Source organism: Gymnodraco acuticeps, unplaced genomic scaffold (assembly GCF_902827175.1).
Source record: "Gymnodraco acuticeps unplaced genomic scaffold, fGymAcu1.1, whole genome shotgun sequence".
In the NCBI taxonomy this organism is placed as follows: Eukaryota; Metazoa; Chordata; class Actinopteri; order Perciformes; family Bathydraconidae; genus Gymnodraco; species Gymnodraco acuticeps.
The window spans coordinates 1,323,336-1,344,936 of NW_022992351.1; the positions used below are offsets into that span (position 1 = coordinate 1,323,336).

The window sequence follows — 21,601 nt, forward strand, 5'->3', positions numbered from 1 at the left end:
TCTGTATCATCATTGATTTAATATCAGCTTGAGAGACGGCAATGTTTTCCAGTTGCCTCCCAGCATTAAGGCAAACAGAACCCGCCTTCTATCTCCTTGGTAGTCCTTTTTATTGCCTGATTAATCTTACTAAAGAGTGTGTGATCTTCCTGCTTAGTGTCTCTCTTAACACATTAGTCTGGCCCTAGTGAAGCTTGGCTAAAACGTAAAGTAGAGTAATGATCATAATGAAATCAGGACTGCAGAGATGGTGCTTGTGAGAGAGGTAGAGGAGGTAATTTGATCCCGGCCCATACATCTTTCTGACTGTAGAGGAGAGCTGCACAGAATAGACCCTTTAAAAGTAAAACCTCTCTGTTTAACAGCAGAAGGGAAGAGGAGCCATTATGCTGCCCTGTGCCAAGTTTACACAAACTCTCTCTGTTTCTCTGTCCATGTCTATATTTGTCTGTCTCTGTCTGCCAGAGATCTATTCACATCTTGAGAAACTTTTAAGATTTATTTTATCATGATTAATAGTTTAAGAAAGTTTCATTATGCAGAAATTGACAAACAGCGTTCAAGATAGAATAGTCTCAACAAACTATAACAAGAGCCATTAGTCCTTTGCACTTCAAGCTTTTTTACAGAGGTCTGGATTTTATTTATTTTTTTAATGTTTTTATTGTTTTTCGTTTTTGTTACAATCATGAACAGACAAACAATATGAAGGCAGACATGGTCATCCTGGGTAAAGAGAAATGCTTACTATGTTGTAGAAAACACAATATACATAGATACAATACGTACTTGCACACACATCTATGCAATCGTATACACATGTAGATGCTCCAACAGTACAGTATGTGCATACATGTATACATATTTAGGAATGTAGGGCTAACAAAGGCAGGGTTACATCACACTATCAGGGTCTAGAGGTCTGGATTTTCAAAAGCAAACCAAAAAAACGTTTAATTTATTTTGTTGCTTTATGGTCTTTTTCAGATTGAGCACCTGTACGGGCTGACTGTATTTGAGAACTACCTGTATGCCACTAACTCAGACGAAAGCCACCTCAACTCAAAGACCAGTGTGATCCGAGTGAACCGCTTCAACAGCTCCGACTTCCAAGTGGTGACCCGGGTCGATCGGGGGACCGCGCTGCACGTGTACCACCAGAGGCGCCAACCCCAAGGTACAGGCTCTTAGCTTGACTCCTTACTCACCTAATCCATTTCCGTTGATAAGTCAACATAGCATGACGGCTGGTTTTGTGCCCCTCTCTCCTGGCTTAGTGCGCAGCCATGCGTGTGCCCTGGATCAGTTTGGGAAGGCTGGAGGTTGCTCTGATATCTGTCTGCTGAGCAACAGCCACAAAACCCGTACATGCCGCTGTCGCTCTGGATTCAGCCTGGGCAGCGATGGAAAGTCCTGCAAGAGTACGTTTACAAAATATATAGTTTGACAAAAATGAACCCCATCCCATTAGTTTCAGCACTGATAATGGATGATGGCAATGAAGGTGGTTACACAATCGCTGGCAGAAGTAATGACAGTTTTTCATTGCAAGTGTTTTCTTTTTCGTGCAGAACCAGACCATGAGTTGTTCTTGGTGTACGGTAAAGGTCGTCCTGGGATCATCAGAGGCATGGACATGAACGCTAAGGTGCCTGATGAGTACATGATTCCCATTGAGAACCTCATGAACCCTCGAGCTCTGGATTTCCACGCACTTAGTGAATACATCTACTTTGCTGATGCCACCAGCTACATTATTGGCCGGCAGAAGATAGATGGCACAGAGAGAGACACTATACTCAAAGAAGGTAAGTACTTTCTTACCAAATCCTGGAATTTAAAGAGTTAAATCACAATCTTTTCATTTTATCCTCTTGATAGTCAATCTGAATTTGCCAGCTAATTTCTTCTCACACCGGCTTCTTTGGCTTATCTCAGGTATTCACACAGTAGAGGGGATAGCAGTAGACTGGATGGGAGGTAATCTCTACTGGACAGATGATGGGCCTAAAAGACTATCAGCGTTGCCAGGCTGGAGAAGGCTTCTCAGACCCGCAAGACGCTCATTGAGGGAAAGATGAGCCATCCTCGTGCCATTGTGGTGGACCCCCAGAATGGGTGAGACACTAAAGGGGAGGGTATTTCCATCTTAAATAGGTGTTATTTTCTCATAAATGTTTTGTTGAAGTTTTTAATGTTTGGGTGTAGCCGCATGTCCGAATGTATTGGGAGAAGATGGTTTGTGTCTTGCAGCTGTGTGGGCCGCCTGCATTGTAGATGTTTAGCACATTTGTTACATTGATGTGTCTGTGGGAGCTGATCAGCTTTCACGGGATTTTTAGAAACTCCCTGTTGTTTGTGTTGGTTGATGTTTCAAAGGGCATGGAAACTTAAAAGCTACATTTTGACTGCACTAGCTCTCACAGAATTGTCTTATCTTACTCTACTTTTGAATGTGTGCCAGATGGATGTACTGGACTGACTGGGAGGAGGACCCCACTGAGAGCAACAGAGGAAAGATCAAGAAAGCTTGGATGGATGGCTCACATCACCAAGTTTTCCTGACGAGCAAGACAGTGCTGTGGCCCAATGGCCTGAGTCTGGACATTCCCCAGGGCATCCTGTACTGGGTGGATGCTTATTACGACCGTATTGAGTTGGTTTACCTCAACACCACTGAGAGAAAGGTTGGTAATGCTTTTAATGTTTCGACTTTGATGTATTTCTGTGTATACAAATCATTTTAGAGATACTACTTGGGTGACTGTGGCTGCTAGGGAGAGCAGTTGTCTTTCAACCAGAAGGTTGTGAGTTTAATCCCACCCCATGCAGTCAACATGTCGATGTATCCTTGGGCAATCCTTGTGTGTGAATGTTAGTTTCCCAGAGCAAGTTGCATTGATATTTATTCATGTGAATGTGGTGAATCCTTTGTAGTTTGTTAAAGCGCTTGGAGGTATAAAGGCCTGATAATATAGTCCATTCATCTTTTTATTTACTTCTAATTCATGTGCAATGTCTTATCTATGGTGCTGTGACGAACAATAACCCCAAATTGGGATCATTAAAGTATATTTTATCTTACTATTTGAAAACATAACTGGAGATCTAACACCTATATGTTTACTCACTCATCAGGTGGTGTACGAGGGACAGGAGCTTAACCACGCCTTTGGATTATGTCATTACAAACAATTTCTTTTTTGGAATGAGTACCGTGGCGGCAGCATCTACAAACTGGACCAAGTCACTAAGACCGTCACCATCCTCCGCAACGAGAGGCCCCCTATCTTTGAGATAAGAGTGTATGATGCACACCAGCAGCAAGGTATAGCTCCCTTTTATCCTTTTCACGTCAAGAGTTTCTGATAAATAAAATGCGATGATAATATGTTCTTATTTTTTTTTTTTTATTGTAGGTTCCAATAAGTGTCGCATTAACAACGGTGGCTGCAGCAGTCTGTGCCTTGCTATTCCCGAGGGCAGGTCCTGTGGCTGTGCTGACGATCAAATCCTGGATGGAGATAATGTCACCTGCGGAGGTACTTAGCGGCTTCACCAAACATTAATTAGGAGGGTTAAGGAAAAGTCATTACTCAGCAGGAGTTAGGACTGTTAAAGAATGCTAGGCTGCACTTTCCATTTGCTAAACTAAAGTCCACTGTGTTTGGGAAATCTGGAGAGAAGTTTAAAAGACCTCCAATAATATTTTGCAACCTTAAGAGAGCTGATAGCTGACCTCACCAAGGCTTTGTTTTGTTTTGGTGCTCGGCTCTTGTCTAAATGGCCCATCTGTTTCTCCCCCTGCCCCTGATCTCATCTCCAGCCAACCCCTCCTACGTGCCCCCGCCTCAGTGCCAGCCCGGGGAGTTTGCCTGCAAGAACAACCGTTGCATCCAAGAGCGCTGGAAGTGTGACGGGGACAACGATTGTCTGGACAACAGCGATGAGGCCCATGATCTCTGCCGTAAGCGTGCCATGTCATTGTCATAGTTACACAGCAACACATATATAAACAAAATCTGTGTTTTTAGGGCCTTAGCTCACGAGAACCAACAGAGTGCAAGCTACATTTTCCAAGATTGTCTCTTTCCATGCAGCGTAATGTGTAATTTCACTCGCAAGCTCTTTGCCAGGCGATAGTTAGAAACAGGGACTTTTCTTGGACGTTGGTTTCTCTTCTCTCTTGATTAAAAGTGACATTTAAAGGGCGAAGATGATTAAGCCGGCTTTATATTATATCCATAACAGAAAACGTTTATTAACCAGGTGGCTTGAAGATTATTATTTTCCTTTCCCAGACCAGCACACCTGCCCAGCTGACCGATTCAAATGCCAGAACAACCGCTGTATCCCCCTGCGATGGCTCTGCGATGGAGACAATGACTGCGGCAATGATGAAGATGAATCCAACTCCACCTGCTCTGGTATAAACAAACATGGAGGTCCTTGTAGCTCAAGGAGTATTACAGTTTGGCTATTGGTTTGCAAGACCCCAGAAATTAATTGATCATCCCTGATTTGGTGTGGAACTAGGGTATTTGCTGTTAGATGATGAGTATTTTAAATAGTTTCAAAATGGTATAATTGTAAAAAAGCATCATGTTGAGATTGAGAGAAACATTAAAAGTTAAATAGAGAAACAATGGACTTTGGCCAGACAGACAAGTTGCAACTAAAGCAGACATGTTTGGATTTGTTCGTTCTGAGTTAATCAGTTACGATTTGTGTGTTGGATGCCAGCATGAATTTGCAGTCCAGGAATATTGATCTACACCATTGTTATGGGAATAGGCTGGACCATAGCAACAGTACTCAGCTGACAGTATTTGTAGCTGTCTCTGTGTCTCCAAATAATTTAAGGAGACAGCAATATTTATATTTAATTAATATTTATATATATTTTATTTATATTGTATTTAGGTAACAACTATTTAAAGTACTGATTGCAGCAATAGAATATGGGAAATTAGGTAGTCAATATCTTATTTAAGGGCCATTAGGCAAAGCAAATGTAAATGTTGAGTCATGGATATGGAAACACTTTCCCCGTTTTAACCCTTGTTCTCTTGCCAGCTCGCACATGCCCACCAAACCAGTACCCTTGTGCTAGTGGGCGCTGCATCCCCATTTCCTGGACATGTGACCTGGACGACGACTGTGGAGACCGCTCAGATGAACCAGACTCCTGTGGTGAGTCTTTATTTGCTCTTGCATATTGCAGCTTTTTTTGTAAGAACGCCTTTACCAAAAGGCAATAAATAATGTTATGATGTTTACCTTTTCTCTCTTTAACCATCCTCAGCCTACCCAACCTGCTTCCCTCTGACTCAGTTCACCTGCGCCAATGGCCGCTGCATCAACATCAACTGGCGCTGTGACAACGGTAACCCTCTTCTTAGACTTCCATTTGTGAGCTGCACATTTTAAAACAATGCAATAACCGAAAATGAAATATTTTACGTGTTTGTGTACAGACAATGACTGTGGGGATAACAGCGATGAAGCCGGCTGCAGCCATTCCTGCTCAAGCGTCCAGTTTAAGTGTAACAGTGGCCGCTGCATCCCAGAATACTGGACCTGTGACGGCGACAATGACTGTGGAGACTACAGTGATGAGACTCATGCCAACTGTACCAACCAGGGTAAGGACCAATGACAGTGTGTACCAATCAGACATAGCTCTGGTCTAGGACATTTGTGGGACGTTGTTTGTTCTTTCGCTAGCTGTATCCGAGTCAAGCTCTCATCAGACCTTGTATTGTGTTTCAATTTGTTTACATGTTTATTTTTTGCAGTAAAGAAGTTGTAACAATGAAAAAGGGATCATTTTTCGTTTTATCTGCTCTCCATGCCCCTGCCTGCCCTCTGGCTTTTAGATATCACTTACAGAAAATCCTCTCTGTTGCTCTGTTCAGGATGTGATTGTGTATGTCGTTAGATAACAATTAAACTCTTTCCTGGGCTTGTGCAAAGGGCACAGATGTTTTGACTTTGCTGCAGATTTACATGTTTAGAGTTTAAAATAGCTGGCAGCCACATTTAGCAGTTTGGGAACATTACGTTTCACTGTGACCATTTGTGTAACGACTGGGGCGGCGTCATAGCACAGTTTTATAGTTTTTCTTCCGTCTGCCTGAAACATTTGCTTGTGTTTATTGTGTGTTTGTGTTTTGATGTTGTATGTGCTGTCTGATCCATGCAGACACACAGCCAATTGCTGTCAAGTCCCAGCATGCACAAACAGGCCCAGCGTGACCTGTTGGTCTAATGAGCGATCTGTGCTCTGTGTGTGTTTGTGCCTGGCTATGTGTGTTTTGGGGCTCTTTCGCAGTCTGGAAGTCATTAGCTGAAATAAAAATGCAATACTATCGCCTTCCCCTCCTGTGTATTATAGTCCTGTGCTGAAAGGCCCATTTCCTGCCTCAGCCGAGCCAAGTGCTGACCTTTGCCATCAGGGGAAGTCATTGTGCCACATCACTGTTGGTGGCCTTTAATCTGCCTGTGACATCCGTCAGTGAGCTGTGTGTGTCATTGTTGTTTGGCTTGGCTCAGTGTTTGGTGGTTAAAACAGAGTCCGGGCATACCCACAGATTATTAATGACTATAATGGCCGATTCTTTGTTCTCTTTGTTTTTATCCAACCGTGTGTGGTCTGTGCGAGTGTTGTTTGCTGGTTAGGATTTCACTCCAGGTGTTTTGTAGCTGCTGACTTCTTCTAATATTTTATTGATTCTTTGACATTTGATAAACAGCACTCTTCCACTTTTTTGTTGGATAACACTTTGTATTTCTGTTTTTTCTCCAGCTACCCGTCCACCAGGTGGCTGCCATGTAGACGAGTTCCAGTGTCGGTTGGACGGCCTGTGTATTCCCATGCGCTGGCGCTGTGATGGAGACACCGACTGTATGGACCTGAGTGATGAGAACAACTGCGAGGGTGTGACCCACATGTGTGACCCAGCAGTCAAGTTCAGCTGCAGGGACTCTGGTGAGGGACTTCAGATGTTAAGGATGATTAGGGATTTTTGTAATAATGTTAGTACAAATAGGGTTTTATTCTCTGACACATGAGGACTAATCATTTCAAATGCAGCATGCAGCTTGTTTATGGTTTGTTTAATTTGTTTAAGTTATGACCGTAGCTTCTTATTCGACAAGGAGGATTATTTATATTGGATAGTTCAAGTTTCCTCTATTTATAGACTCTCCAGTTCAATCCGTTCTGACTTTAAGGGTCAAGACAATTTTACAAAAATGTAATTCACTTTGCATTTCTGAGCAAATCCACTGATAACCCAAGCTTTAACTTGTTTTCATCAATCTGGATAAATATGTTTGAAATAAAAGTCTTAATGTTGTGTTATTGACAGCTCGTTGCATCAGCAAGGCATGGGTGTGTGATGGTGACAGTGACTGTGAGGACAACTCTGATGAGGACAACTGCGAGGCGTTGGCGTGCAAGTTGTCTCACCACATGTGTGCTACCAATGACTCCATCTGTCTGCCTGCTGAGAAGCTTTGTGACGGCACTGACGATTGTCCGGACGGTTCTGACGAGAAACTTTGTGGTACACAAAAACATTTTACTTAAAGCGCAACCCAGGTTAAAAACATACTACTCCCCTGTGTAGGATATGTTCCAACTCTTTCATCCTGTTCTTCCTGGCAGACTTGTGCTCACTAGACAACGGTGGCTGCAGCCACAACTGCAGTATCATTCCTGGGGAGGGCTTCATGTGCTCGTGTCCCCTGGGCATGGAGCTGGGAGCCGACAACAAGACCTGCCAGATCCAGAGCTTCTGCGCTAAACACCTCAAGTGTAGCCAGAAGTGCGAGCAGGAAAAATCCAGTGTCAAGTGCTCCTGCTACGAGGGCTGGGAGCTGGAGGCGGACATGGAGAGCTGCAAAAGCACTGGTAATTAAGAACAGGGCCTGCTTTTATGCCATTAAACGTGTATTTACTGATGCAAATCAATTCTTTGTACCTTTAGATTTAGAGCACTATAATTGTTCTTGGGCTGAAGAGGCCTTACCATACTGATTCTACTCTATGTATACAGTATTAAATGCAACATCATGGTGTTGAGGATGTTTTTATTCTAGATGGGGAGCAGCAAACCCTTTCAGTTATTCAGTGTTTTTCTTTGAAAGGGACAGATGGAAAAGAAAACATTTCAGAGACAGGATTTTATCCAAGACCAACAAGGGGTTTGGGAATTTGGACTTTGAGATGAAATGTACTCTAACACTTTTCCGTTTACACCTTATTTGCCCTCAGATCCCTTCAAGCCTTTTATCATCTTCTCCAACCGCCATGAGATCAGAAGGATTGATCTTCACAAGGGGGAGTTCAGTGTGCTGGTGCCAGGGCTCAGGAACACCATCGCTCTGGACTTTCATCTCAACGAGAGCACTCTGTACTGGACTGATGTCGTAGAGGACAAGATCTACCGTGGGAAACTGTCTGAAAATGGAGGTGAGGCAGCCACTTAGCTACTGCTTTCTGTAATTTGAGGTTACGCAGAAAGTAAAAATGAATTAAAAAAGTATTTATATAGTAATATGTTCATTTTTTTGGTTACTTCCTTTTATAAGTAAAATAGTAAAATGGATTGTTCATTCAGAGATATAAAGTCCTATTTGTGCTTTGGACTGAGCATTTCTAAGAAATTAACTTCCACTGAGCACTCTCTAATTTCCCAGAGCCAAATGTTGTTCAAAACGAGTCTGTGGTCAGCGGTCTGTGACCCTGAATAAATGGCCAGGTCATGGTCTGCCTTTCCTGATCCAAAACCCCAGGTCTCGTTGCCAATCAAGGTTGTGTTCCCAGAACAGCACTTAGGGGGCACACGGAAGGCTTTGTCTCTTCCCATTTGTCTCAGTACTTGATGTGCGTGACTGCAGCCAAAACACTGATGCAGCGTAGGAGGCAAACAAGCTGCAGTTCCAGTTCCCAGCCCTCCAACTTCACCATTAAAGCAGGAGTCCAGAGACACTGTGACCAACTTGTAGATCAGCTCCTGCTGCTTGTTATTTAAGCCATTTCAGAAACTCTATAGTTGTTGGCATACTCTGGGTAGTGCTCACAGCTCAACAAAGACACCCCTACCCACACAAGGCAGCCATAACTCCAGCAAACTGTGAAGAGGGCCTATCCCTCTCCCTCTAATTACCACTGGAAGGCCATGTGAAAAACTTGTCTCATCGCCCTGAGCCAGAGATGATCGCGCATTTTGGTTTGCACTTAGTCTGCATGAGAGCCGTTTCTGGCTGAAGTATAAAAGAGTGAGAGATCTGGTGTTAGATGTTTGTTTTCTTATAGCTTGGGTAATGGCGCTGAGCAGATCAGACACAGCAGCACTGCATGCCTTTCACTAACAGATTTAATAAGTTTAAATCATTTTAACAATTCATTGTTTGTCAGGGTTTTTATTTTTTATTGCAGTGAGCGAACCACATTTGCGGGCTGGAAATGTGCTCTTTTTGTTGAAAGTGAAATAAGCCAAGCCTCTATACTAAATAAGAAGCTCCCTTTTTCAGCTTGAGTTTCATTTGTCAAAAGCATGATAAAGTACTAAACACCACTGCTAGCTTTAAGTCTCCTTTCTCTGTGTTCAGCCCTGACCAGTTTTGAGGTGGTGATCCAGTATGGACTGGCTACACCAGAGGGGCTGGCTGTGGACTGGATAGCAGGAAACATCTACTGGGTGGAGAGCAACCTGGACCAGATAGAGGTAGCCAAACTGGATGGGACCATGAGAACCACCCTGCTGGCTGGGGAGGTGGAGCATCCAAGGGCCATCGCCCTGGACCCCCGAGATGGGTATGAAGCATATATCTAAGGATAATAATACTGTAATCAACCTTTAGGAAAATGAAACTTACACTTCCAATACCTTTACAGCTCATGATATATCCCTTATACCTACTTACTATCAACCTGACCTGTTCTCATGTGATGATGCTGTTAACATCTGTAAGAACCCCTCCTCACATTGATTTATTTTCTGTTTGCAGTATTCTATTTTGGACCGACTGGGATGCCAGTCTTCCCAGGATCGAGGCAGCTTCTATGAGCGGAGAAGGCAGACGCACCATCCACAGAGAAACAGGCAGCGGTGGCTGGCCCAACGGACTCACTGTTGACTACATGGAAAGACGCATTGTCTGGATTGATGCCAGGTAGCATTTGGCAGCAGTCTCTCATTGCACTGCGTCCACCCACTCACTTATTACATCACCCACTTGCTTAGTCTTTGTTGCGTGTCATTATAAATGTTTGAATAAACAAGCAAATGTGCACTCCTTATGTAAAATGACATACAAGTAAAGACTCGTATAGTAGAAACATGTATACATTTAGGATGGTGCATATCATGTAACACTTTTGTCTCTGCTTAATTCCTCCTCCAGGTCAGATGCTATCTACTCTGCTAAGTACGACGGTTCTGGACTGATTGAAGTGTTGCGGGGTCATGAGTATTTGTCCCACCCCTTTGCTGTTACCATGTATGGAGGCGAGGTGTACTGGACCGACTGGAGGACTAACACTCTGGCCAAAGCCAACAAATGGACTGGACACAATGTCACTGTAGTCCAGCGAACCAACACACAGCCCTTTGACTTGCAGGTCTATCACCCCTCCAGACAGCCCCAGGGTAGGTTGCACACTAGATAGATATGCATAAAAGTTCAAAGAGAAATGCACTCACGGAGTGAGAGTGAGAGAGCTGACTCAGTTTGGCTTTAAATCAAAGGAGAACAAGATCACAGTTAATTATTGACTGTATTGATTCACAACTCCTATTCTCCAAAGACAGCTGACCTTTCAGAGCAGCATAGACGTGTTGTCTCCTCACACCAGCAGCAATTTGGACACCTCCTGCTGGCTTGTTGATCAAAAAGTCACTTCACTCTTTGGCATTTTCCACTGGCTGGATGGGAAATAAAACCTTCCTCCAGCGACTTAAATGTCGTTTGTTGATCTCGAAGAAACACATGATTGACAAGATGACAAAAAAGATTTGCAGTTTTTTGTCAGATTGCCACCTTTAAAAGCCACTGGCTACGGGATACATAGTGGCCAGCAGAGAGGCACTCGGATCTTCTCATGGAAGGCAGGAAAAGAGAGATCTCACAGAGTTGTTGATTGACAGCTGCAACCAATGGCCATGACAGTGATGAGGCAACAAGCTGGCTTGATCGGTCTGGCAGACAGTCTTCTTGGGCTCTCGCTTAGTTGAGTGAGATTGATTGAGAGGTCTATTAGACACTATGATATTCTGAAAAATATCTTCTCTCATTAAGCTATCAGCTTTGATTAATATTATATTGTATATGCTTATTTTATTCTTTTTGTGGAGATGGTTTTGAAAATATATACACGTGCAATCTGAAGAGTGAGGCTTAAAGGAAATACATCCCCTTTGTCTTTTTGTGTCTCTCTTTTTCAAAAATGTCCTCTACATTTTCTTATATTTTCAGCTCCTAACCCGTGTGCTACCAGTGACGGTAAAGGCCCTTGCTCCCACCTCTGTCTCATAAACTTCAACCAGACCTTCTCCTGTGCCTGCCCTCACCTCATGAAGCTCCAGCCTGACAAACGCACATGCAAAGGTAATGACAGTTAGTCACAAACACCTACCATTTTTTCTTTTTAAAACTTTCATCCAACACACACACATGTCATATTTAATCCAATTCAGCAAGTAGCAAGACACGGGCTCTTTGTTTTCAGGAATCTATTCTCACAACTGTCATGACTGGTATGGTGTGCTCAGCTCCCGAACGTGACATCAACGGCATAAGCTGTCATTTTCTACGACAGAATATCTAATTACTCCTCCTCTGTCTGTCCCACGTGGCTTTCTTCACTTTCATCTCCATGTAATTTGAAATAAAATACTGTCTCAAGGTCCTAATTTATTGCTGTGTGATTTTAATGAGGGGGTTTCAAGGGGTATCTGTGTAAATCTGTGTGAGTGTCTGTCTAAATGTTACGCATTCTACAGAACAATCTTCATCTCAGCAGTGTAGATTTAAGCATAATTGGATTAGAGGGTGTCTGATGCATTCCCCTTCAACACGATAACTTTCAGGGAGCTGAGCAGAGTGTCAGCTAAACTCAACTCGGACCACTTACAATGATTAGAGCACCATGCATTTTTGACTGAGAGGAAGTCATTTGTTATCTCCCCCCTCTCACCTCTCGGGATGTAATGAAGCCTTGGCAAGAGCAACATGTTTCTGACGGGTCAGTTTGACACTCTTGAGCTTTATCTACTGGGATCCAGCTTGTTTCACCCTTTGATTGCTCAGGCTAGTGCAGTGAGAAAAAGCCTGGACTTAACTCATCTTTTAATCACCATGTATTTGAATGATTATGAATGGGTGGGAAACACTTGAGCATGTTGTAAAAAGTCTTAAGTAAAGCAAGCTAAAAAAAAAAAGGACTTCTTCCCTTTTCACTTCTCTATTTGCATCATTTGTATACAAAATTGAAATAACTTTCAACAAGTGAGATTTCTTTTTCTCAGTACATTATTTTTTTCTTCTTCTCAGAGTCCCGCAAGTTCCTTCTATATGCCCGTCAAATTGAAATTCGGGGTGTGGACATCGACAACCCTTACTACAACTACATAATCTCCTTCACTGTGCCGGACATAGACAACGTGACAGTGGTGGACTTTGATGCCGTGGAGCATCGCATCTACTGGTCTGATGTCCGAACGCAGACAATCAAGAGAGCTTTCATTAACGGCACAGGCGTAGAGACTGTTGTGACTGCTGGTGAGCACAAAGAGATGAATATCAGTCTAACTTATTTTTAGTTACTTTTATTTCAGTTTACAGTTTCTGTAGCTCTCTAGAAATCTGATGAAACCCTAACTTTCTCCACTGTGGTTCTGACAATTCCCAGACCTTCCTAATGCTCACGGGCTTGCAGTAGACTGGGTGTCCAGAAACCTGTTCTGGACCAGCTATGATGCCAATAAGAAGCAGATCAATGTGGCCAGACTCGATGGATCCTTCAAGAATGCTGTCATCCAGGGATTAGACAAGCCCCACTGTCTTGTGGCGCATCCACTACTGGGGTCAGTGTTTTCTTTCACTTAATAAGGCCTGCATTCAGATTGAGATATGAATTCTGACTATTATGCGCTTTTTCAGTTTTCTATTTCATAGTCAAGAGCAAATGTTTGTACTTTATAACAATATGCTTGGGTGAAAATGTTCTAGGTACAGCTGTTGTTCCAGTTCTTCTTTAGCCTGCTTGTTGTTCCCCATGTGTTGCTTCTGTGCTGGCTCCTACCAGGATAATTATTTCATAGAACATTGCTCTGCTCAGAAAATAAACGTCAGCTCCTCTTCATGTAACGAGACATTTATATCCCTCCTCAGGAAGCTGTACTGGACTGATGGTGACAACATAAGCATGGCTAACATGGATGGCGGCAACCTCACTTTACTTTTCACTGATCAAAAAGGACCAGTTGGTAAGTAGATGAACCCCCCAATGAGAAAGATAACTCTGCAAAATGATACTGAACCCCTATTTAAATGTAGGGGCAAAAGCAAGGATTTAGCATATTTTAATAGATTGTTAATTCTTTCCACTCAGGCCTCTCTATTGACTATGAAAAAGAGCAGCTGTACTGGATCAGCTCGGGAAACAGCACCATCAGCCGCTGTCAGCTGGATGGAACTAAACTGGAGATCCTGGAAGGTGTCAAAGGAAAACTTACCAAGGCAACTGCTCTGGCTATTATGGGTACGATGAAACATATAAATGTTACACTCTCTGTTTTCTAATGTTTCTAGTATAAAAGTTGATAGTTAGATAATTTCACTGCTTACATGCTCAGACATCACTAGCCGATGTTAAAGGGAAGACATACTAATACACAAATCAACTTCCCTCACTGTAGGAGACAAGATGTGGTGGGCCGACCAGGGAACTGACCAGATAGGAACATGTGACAAGGAGGACGGAGGGAATTGGAAGGTTTTGCGAAACAACACCTCGCCTATGATGCACATGAGGATCTACGATGAGGATGTACAGAAAGGTAGGAAAATCCTTGAAGAAAATTGTTTATATGCTATTATATCAATTATCATTAACACATTATAAAGCAGTTTTTAATGACTTATAAGACCTAGCATCATAATACTTAATAGTTGCTGGTCACCTGCTGACGTTGTTTTCACAAGGATCATAGTGTTTTATAACTCCAATAGTTGTAATCAATTCTAATGTTTTTATAATGGATAATGCCTTAACCATATTGAGGTATAAGCAACCTATACGGTATATACATATATACATTACAAGCTGGATATTATATATGTTTGCTAAATATATGTATTAGGAAACTTAAACTTAATTGTAAATAATGTTTCTTGAATATTTGTATAAAGCATTATGAATATGTACATAAGTTAATGGTGATGCAGCATGTGTTTTATAGTGCATTATACTGTAGGGTCCACAGTGTAGGCTTTGGAGACATTTATACTGTAACCATTTGTTTTCGACATCACTGATCCTCTCCTTTTTCTCTTTTCAGAGGGTATCAACCTGTGCAGCAACAACAATGGAGACTGCTCCCAGTTGTGTCTACCCACCTCACCAACCACCAGGGCCTGCATGTGCACTGCAGGATACAGCCTGAAGACTGGACAGCAGTCCTGTGAAGGTAAGACAAGGCTCAACAGCTGCAATCATACACTAGGTAACAATACAGTTTGCCCTGAAAAACTAAAACATACTGTACTTTCTCTGAGCAGGCATGGGCTCCTTCCTGCTTTACTCCGTTCACGAGGGAATCCGAGGAATTCCACTCGACCCGGCAGACAAATCTGACGCCTTGGTGCCGGTGTCTGGCACCTCTCTGGCCGTCGGCATCGACTTCCACGCTGGTAAGTGACACTGAGCGACATCAATAACTTGATTGAGTGACATTTTAAAGCTGCCATTATCTCCGTGAAGTGAGTATTCATAGGATGACACAAAACACCTCTTTGTTTTCAGAGAATGACACCATCTACTGGGTGGACATGGGCCTGAGCACCATCAGCAGGGCTAAGAGAGATCAGACATGGAGAGAAGATGTCATCACCAACGGCATCGGCAGGGTGGAGGGCATCACCGTCGACTGGATAGCAGGTGTGATCCTAACACATTTGAAATCCTATTTCAGTTCAATTGTAAATATTACACAAAAGACCACATAGCTGATTGGTATACCTGTTCTTTTATAGGGAATATTTACTGGACTGACCAGGGCTTTGACGTGATCGAGGTGGCCCGGCTGAATGGCTCCTTCCGTTATGTCGTCATCTCCCAGGGCCTGGACAAGCCCAGAGCCATCACTGTTCACCCAGTCAAAGGGTAAGTCTCCCTGCAACAGTTTAATACTCTTTAATAACCTTCAGGTTCTCACAATCTAGACTGAATCTGAAAGAAATATACAGCTAAATTCCCATAAAATGCACTTTTAAATAATGTTGTTTAGGTATCTGTTCTGGACTGAGTGGGGTCAGTACCCTCGGATTGAGCGCTCCCGGTTGGATGGCTCTGAGAGGTTGGTCCTGGTCAATGTGAGCATCAGTTGGCCCAATGGGATCTCCGTCGACTACGAGGTTTGTGGACCACAGCAGACTTCATAGCACCCAAGAACTTCTTTAGCACATTTGTCATAATTAATAGTATCATGCTGGTATCTTCCTTGCTAATTTGAACAAATATACTGTGACTTTTCCAAAGACTGGATCATTCGTCAGCTCTTATTCTATGCCATGAGAAAGATCCATACATTTATAGATGTATATTGTAGTAGGGGTTCAGTATATGACATAAGATCTCATATATATATATATATATAATTTATGTTTGTAAATAACTAAATGTAATCTAGCCTCAAAATAGTTCCGTTTATTCTTTGTAAATTGTACCAGTCCCCCATATTACTTATTACTTTCTGCTTGGTATATGTGACTTAATACTATTAAAAAGTACTTATAACCTAGATTTAGAGCTGCCACAAGTTGTAATTAAGGCCAATGATGGTCTACTAAAATCACAACTTAATATGATCTAGTATTCTATATTTAATATGCAAGTTTCTTACCTTTTTATTTCTGCTTTTCTCTGCAGGGGGGGATGCTGTATTGGTGCGATGCAAGGACAGATAAGATTGAGCGTATCAACCTGGAGACTGGAGAGAACAGGGAGCTGGTGCTTGCTAACAACAACATGGACATGTTTGCTGTATCCGTTTTTGAGGAATTCATTTATTGGAGTGACAGGTCGGTTCTGAGGATAATTGTTTTGTTGAACCAACCATTGAACCATCTTTTTCTATTGCTCTATTATCCAGTCATGCATGACAGCTTTGAGTCATGTGGAAGATTTTATTTTGTATTGTGCTGTTAATCTTTTGTTCAGGACTCATGCTAACGGCTCCATCAAGAGAGGCAGCAAAGACAACGCTACGGATGCTGTGCAGCTCAGGACTGGCATTGGTGTACAGCTGAAAGACATAAAGGTTTTCAACAGGGCCAGGCAGCAAGGTAGCAACACAGAAAACCCCCATTCTCATCCCAAGTCACCCACAAACCCCCTTTTTTGCAATGAAGTCTGTTAAAAATGTCCTCACCAAAATAGTGAGCTGCCCTGAGTTTGTTCTCACATAAGCAGGCCCTATCATACTCCCAACCATCAAATCTTTTACCACTCAACGTAAATCCACACCCCTCAGGAATCAATGACATTTAAAATGTGTTTAACAAGGTGCATTATTTGTTTAACAATATACCACGTAAATGTGTTACACCTACCCCAGGCACCAACGTCTGCAAAGATAACGGCGGCTGTGAACAGCTGTGTCTTTTCCGTGGCAACGGGCAGCGCACCTGCGCCTGTGCTCACGGCATGCTGGCAGAGGACAACCGTGGTTGCCGTGACTATGACGGATACCTGCTTTACTCGGAGCGTACCATTCTGAAGAGCATCCACCTCTCCGATGAAACGAACCTCAACGCACCAATAAAGCCGTTTGAGGACCCTGACCACATGAAGAACGTCATCGCCCTCAGCTATGACTATCATGGCGGTGGAGGGAAGGGAGCCAACCGCATTTTCTTCAGCGACATCCACTTTGGCAACATCCAGCAGATCAACGATGATGGCACAGACCGCAAGATTGTTGTGGACAGTAAGTATGGAGTGATTAACCACATGTCATTCTTTTCAACACTTCATGAAATCTACAAAACTCTCCACCTCACATCACAGAAACATTTCCCTCCACTCTGTCTGACTACATATACTTCAGCTGGGTTGCCTTTTTGTATTCTGTCCATTAATAATTGAATGCTATGTCTCGTCTTCTCAACACTTCAAACAGCCATCATCACACATTTTGACAACACAAGCACCCACAAGGATTCACTGTGTGTACACACAGCTGCAGCTTCGCAACTAAAGGAGATTGACATCACTAAGGGCTGCCACTTGAAGAAGAAACACTTTCGGACACAACCACAAACTTACTGTGCTTTTCCTTGTTTCTACACTAAAGTGTCTTTTAAATTCCCATCTCTTTTTAAATGATTAAAGAGTAAGTTGTAGAACTACATCCAGAAGCACTACATTTAAAAGCCCAGGGGCCTCATTTATAAAGGGATATACGCTTAAAAAATGGCGTACGCCAGTTTCTACGCAATGTTTGTGATTTATAAAATACTAACTTGACGGGAAAACGTGCGGTCCTCCACGCAAACTCTAACCAATGCGTACGCACTAAGCACAAAAACGGGAGAGACGAGAAACTGCGACACCGTTGGCAGATGGAAGAATGGAGAGAAATATGTGGAAATAATACCATAAATAAAATGTTACCTCTCATTTATCATATGAAGAATTCATTTTCAAACATTGATTAAAGCCAATCTTAAAATGATTAAACACACGCCTGTTTGAGACTCCTCAGTGCACACAAAAACATAACTTGGAGAAATAAATAAATACGGATATGTTATTTAAAACCACCTCGAATATATTGTGTTAATGTTATGAAATGTTTTCTCATGAATGATGCGGTGAGCAGGAGGACAGAATTACGTCTAAACTGACGCCGTTTTGCATTTCTATAGGTTGTAGATACGAGCATGGTTTTATATCATGTTTAATCGTGTTTTATGCCGTTTGCCGCCTACTTGATAAGTCGCTCGTAAAACACAGGAGGTATGGAAACTAAGAACACCATATGTGGTCAATTGTACAGCTGATATAGCACAACACATTAGTTGTATTTCCTTTAACTGGTGGATTATGGATATATAGTTGCTGATCGACAGCTGGAACACAAACCACCAAATACAAAAACATGTAATTCAGAGGGATTCCCCGATCATTTCTTACAGTTTCTCATCAAGGGGGTGTCTCCTGTCCCCGGTACAAACACACTGCCTGAGGAAGGCTATGTGTATTTTTTTTGTCATTGACCTTTTTCGGACCATTATTTATTTATGTTGGTGACGATCCGACCTCCATGCTGCTACTTTGGTTCAAACTGCATCCACCAAACAATATGATTTATCTTGACCTCCCCAAAATAACCAAAATCTGACACGGTGTGAGATGTATTTTTTTAGCTGTTCTGTCGTCATTTCCTGCTATCTTCTTCATAAAGTCAGTCAGAATGAATGAATGAATGGGCGTTTCTTTGACTATTTATAGGCAAATATGGGCGTTACGTGAAGCCCGCAAAAGCTGCACCGCATTTCGAGTCGATTGTGATTTATAAAGGGAAACCGGCGTAGGAAGTGCCGTACGCACTTTCCTCGCCGGTACGCAATGTTTTGTGAATCGGAAAATGTCTGTACATATTTTTTTTATTTCTACTACGTAAGCAACCTTCCCGTGAATCCTATGCACAACGTTATAAATGAGGCCCCAGGACCCTAAGCTGTTCTCAGTAAGCAGTATGCTAAAATGAATTCAGAATGTGAAAGGAAAGGAAACCAGTACAGAGCATGGGGTTAGTTTGTTTATTGATGTTGTTTTGAACATATTTTGAAAAGGATGAATAGTTTTTCCACATTCTTTTTTATCTACCTACTAGAGAACATTTTCCAGGTCAGGAATTGATACAGCTGAGGTTAGAGGAGTGTATTATTCCTAGATAAGGCAATAACACATAACAACTTTGAACCTATTTTAATATATCGCAATGAAAGGAAAGTCATAGCATCACTTTGACTACTGGATATGTAAAATGTTATACATTTCCATACAGCAACATATTAATATATGAAAAAAAGTCAAGCATTAAGTGAGAAAATGAGGTAGCAGTGTTTTCTTTGGGTCCAAAAAGTCAGTTTTGGCCGATCTCTGAGGTTGTGTCCAGCTCAAAGCGCTGTACCATGTCCCTGCCCATAACATCAGGGCAACCAATCAGACAGCTTCTGCACATTGCCCAGTGTTCTCTCCCCAGCTCTAATAAGTCTCGTCTAAACTTCTGAGACATAAACCCATACAGTATAGGGTTTACCACTGCTACCGACGATGCCAACAGTCTGGCCAGGATGGCAATAGTTTTGTAGCCAGGTGTGAGCATCATGCTTCCTCCAATGAAGGAGAACATGAGGCCGTAGGAGGGCAGCCAGAGGAGAGTGAAGACCAGGACGAGGAGGGCTGAGGTGTGAGTGACCTGGCTCTGGTAGCGCTCCAGCTGGGGAGCGTTCCCCAGCAGCCGTGCATGTCGAAGAAAACAGTAGATCTTGGCATACATCAGTACAATAATGCCCAGTGGTAGAGCGAAGCCGAACAGGAAGAGGGCGATGCTATAGACCAGCTGGCTGAAGTCAGACAGGAAGGCAAAGCAGTATACTGCGCTAGAGACGGTCACTGTGCGGAAGGCAAACTGCGGCGCTGCCAAGGCGGAGGCAGGGACCCAGAGCAGAGCTACAGTCAGCTTAATGCGTCGGTGCATTCTCGATCGGTACGTCCAGGTGGGGTGTACCACTGTGAGGTAACGTGTCACAGCCAAAGCTGCCAGGGTAAAGACTGAAGCAGACGAGCAGGCCACACCCAGGAAGCTGATGGCCTTGCACATGAAGCTGCCGAAAGGCCAGAAGCCCAGGGTGATGGCGGAGGTGTGGAAGGGCAGGCAGAGCAGCAGCAGCAGGTCGGCAGCACTCAGAGCCAGCAGCAGGGTGTCCGTACCATGGGGGGGTTGACTTTTCTTCCTCCTCCTGCCATTAAGAATGGTAATGACCAGGGTTTGACCCACCAGGCCTGTCACCAGAATCAGTCCATCCAGGATGGGCACAACGGTTTTCATCAAAGACTCATTTTCCCTTTGCATTTGAGCAAAGCTGCTACTGTTTGCGTTCTGTTCTAAAAGCTCCATTTATTCAGAATTAAAGTTCATTGAGTAATTCATCTATTGGCCTGTTAATGTTTAGCATCAGAGCACTTGGCTGCAGTGCATGTCTTAAATTGAATTCATCACAGGTATGAACACTCTCCATTTAGGCAGCTAATACCCTCATAATGATAGCAATTAGCTAAGCGGTTACGATTGTGCTGGTCATTGACATTTATAATCTAAGCAAAAACAAACATGTCGTAGTCAGAATTAATTTTTACGTTGCCAGAGATAGTCAAGTGGTGAAGTCGCTCCCCCGCGAGCCACACATCCTCCTCCTCCTCCTGTCTAGTTGAATCCCTCTAAAAATGTACCTCTTCCACTGTGTCACCTTCACTGTTTTTTCCAGATGTTAGAAGAAATGATATCTACATAAAGATGACTGGATATGACACTCGGTTCCGAAAAAAAGTTAAATGTCTAAAACTCCCGTTCAAAGGCTCTGCTTTTTTCCAGTTTGAGTAGAAAGCAAACATGGCCTTACAGTGCAGTCCTCGCACACTGGCTTTTCCTTGGCTGCATCAGCATGTCCTTAATAATCCAAGAAATAGGAAATGAAAACTGGAACGATGTCATTGCAGCACTTACTTTACTGTATGGCTGTATTGATTTCTTGAAACCAGGCAACAGTTCACAGATTCATCCCAGTGGTTGCTAACAGAAATTCCACTTAAAAAGCAGTCAATGCTACTTGATGCTAAGTGGTCGCCTCGGCAGGAGGCATCTTGTCCATTTAGAAGCCCTCCAGAGACTTGAAACCTTGCCACAAGCAGAAGAGATACTGTACGATTCACATGACCTTCGATCGTTGAAGCAAGAAAAGCGTAAAATAAACAGTAACAGAAGATAAGCTATTCTCAGGTCTCCCTTGGTGTACTACACTACTGCTGTGATCGTAAGAGAGGCTCTGTCCTCAGTGGAAAATGTCTTTCCGTCAAGTTTTCCCACTGTTTGCACAGTAACAAGGGGATGAGCTGATCCAGGCAAGGGGAGGAGAGACATTGCTGTTTAGTATGTCATCTTCTCCTAACCGAAGCAATGAGCTGCCCAGGTACACCTTTTTCTGATTGTTGAAGATGGAATAAACAAGGTTGTCTTTGTTTGCCTGACTCCTTAGGCAATCGTTAACCGGTCTCTTAGTCTCATTTCGTTGATTAACA

General features: G+C 42.9%; 1 protein-coding gene across 1 annotated transcript in view; it reads left to right on the forward strand.

Moving 5' to 3' along the window:
* lrp1ab (low density lipoprotein receptor-related protein 1Ab) overlaps positions 1–21,601 on the forward strand; it is an 85,571-nt gene that overhangs the window by 37,570 nt on the left and 26,400 nt on the right. The window contains 34 exon segments of the mRNA XM_034209128.1: positions 988–1,177; positions 1,278–1,421; positions 1,572–1,808; positions 1,939–2,007; positions 2,010–2,118; positions 2,465–2,687; positions 3,139–3,328; positions 3,420–3,542; positions 3,827–3,967; positions 4,302–4,427; positions 5,077–5,193; positions 5,306–5,386; positions 5,478–5,645; positions 6,809–6,991; positions 7,374–7,571; positions 7,673–7,918; positions 8,282–8,479; positions 9,622–9,826; positions 10,021–10,185; positions 10,417–10,661; positions 11,488–11,619; positions 12,565–12,792; positions 12,923–13,097; positions 13,405–13,499; positions 13,625–13,774; positions 13,932–14,072; positions 14,574–14,702; positions 14,794–14,925; positions 15,038–15,172; positions 15,268–15,397; positions 15,522–15,648; positions 16,163–16,314; positions 16,454–16,578; positions 16,851–17,222. Of these exon segments, the coding sequence (XP_034065019.1) occupies positions 988–1,177; positions 1,278–1,421; positions 1,572–1,808; positions 1,939–2,007; positions 2,010–2,118; positions 2,465–2,687; positions 3,139–3,328; positions 3,420–3,542; positions 3,827–3,967; positions 4,302–4,427; positions 5,077–5,193; positions 5,306–5,386; positions 5,478–5,645; positions 6,809–6,991; positions 7,374–7,571; positions 7,673–7,918; positions 8,282–8,479; positions 9,622–9,826; positions 10,021–10,185; positions 10,417–10,661; positions 11,488–11,619; positions 12,565–12,792; positions 12,923–13,097; positions 13,405–13,499; positions 13,625–13,774; positions 13,932–14,072; positions 14,574–14,702; positions 14,794–14,925; positions 15,038–15,172; positions 15,268–15,397; positions 15,522–15,648; positions 16,163–16,314; positions 16,454–16,578; positions 16,851–17,222 (5,581 nt within the window).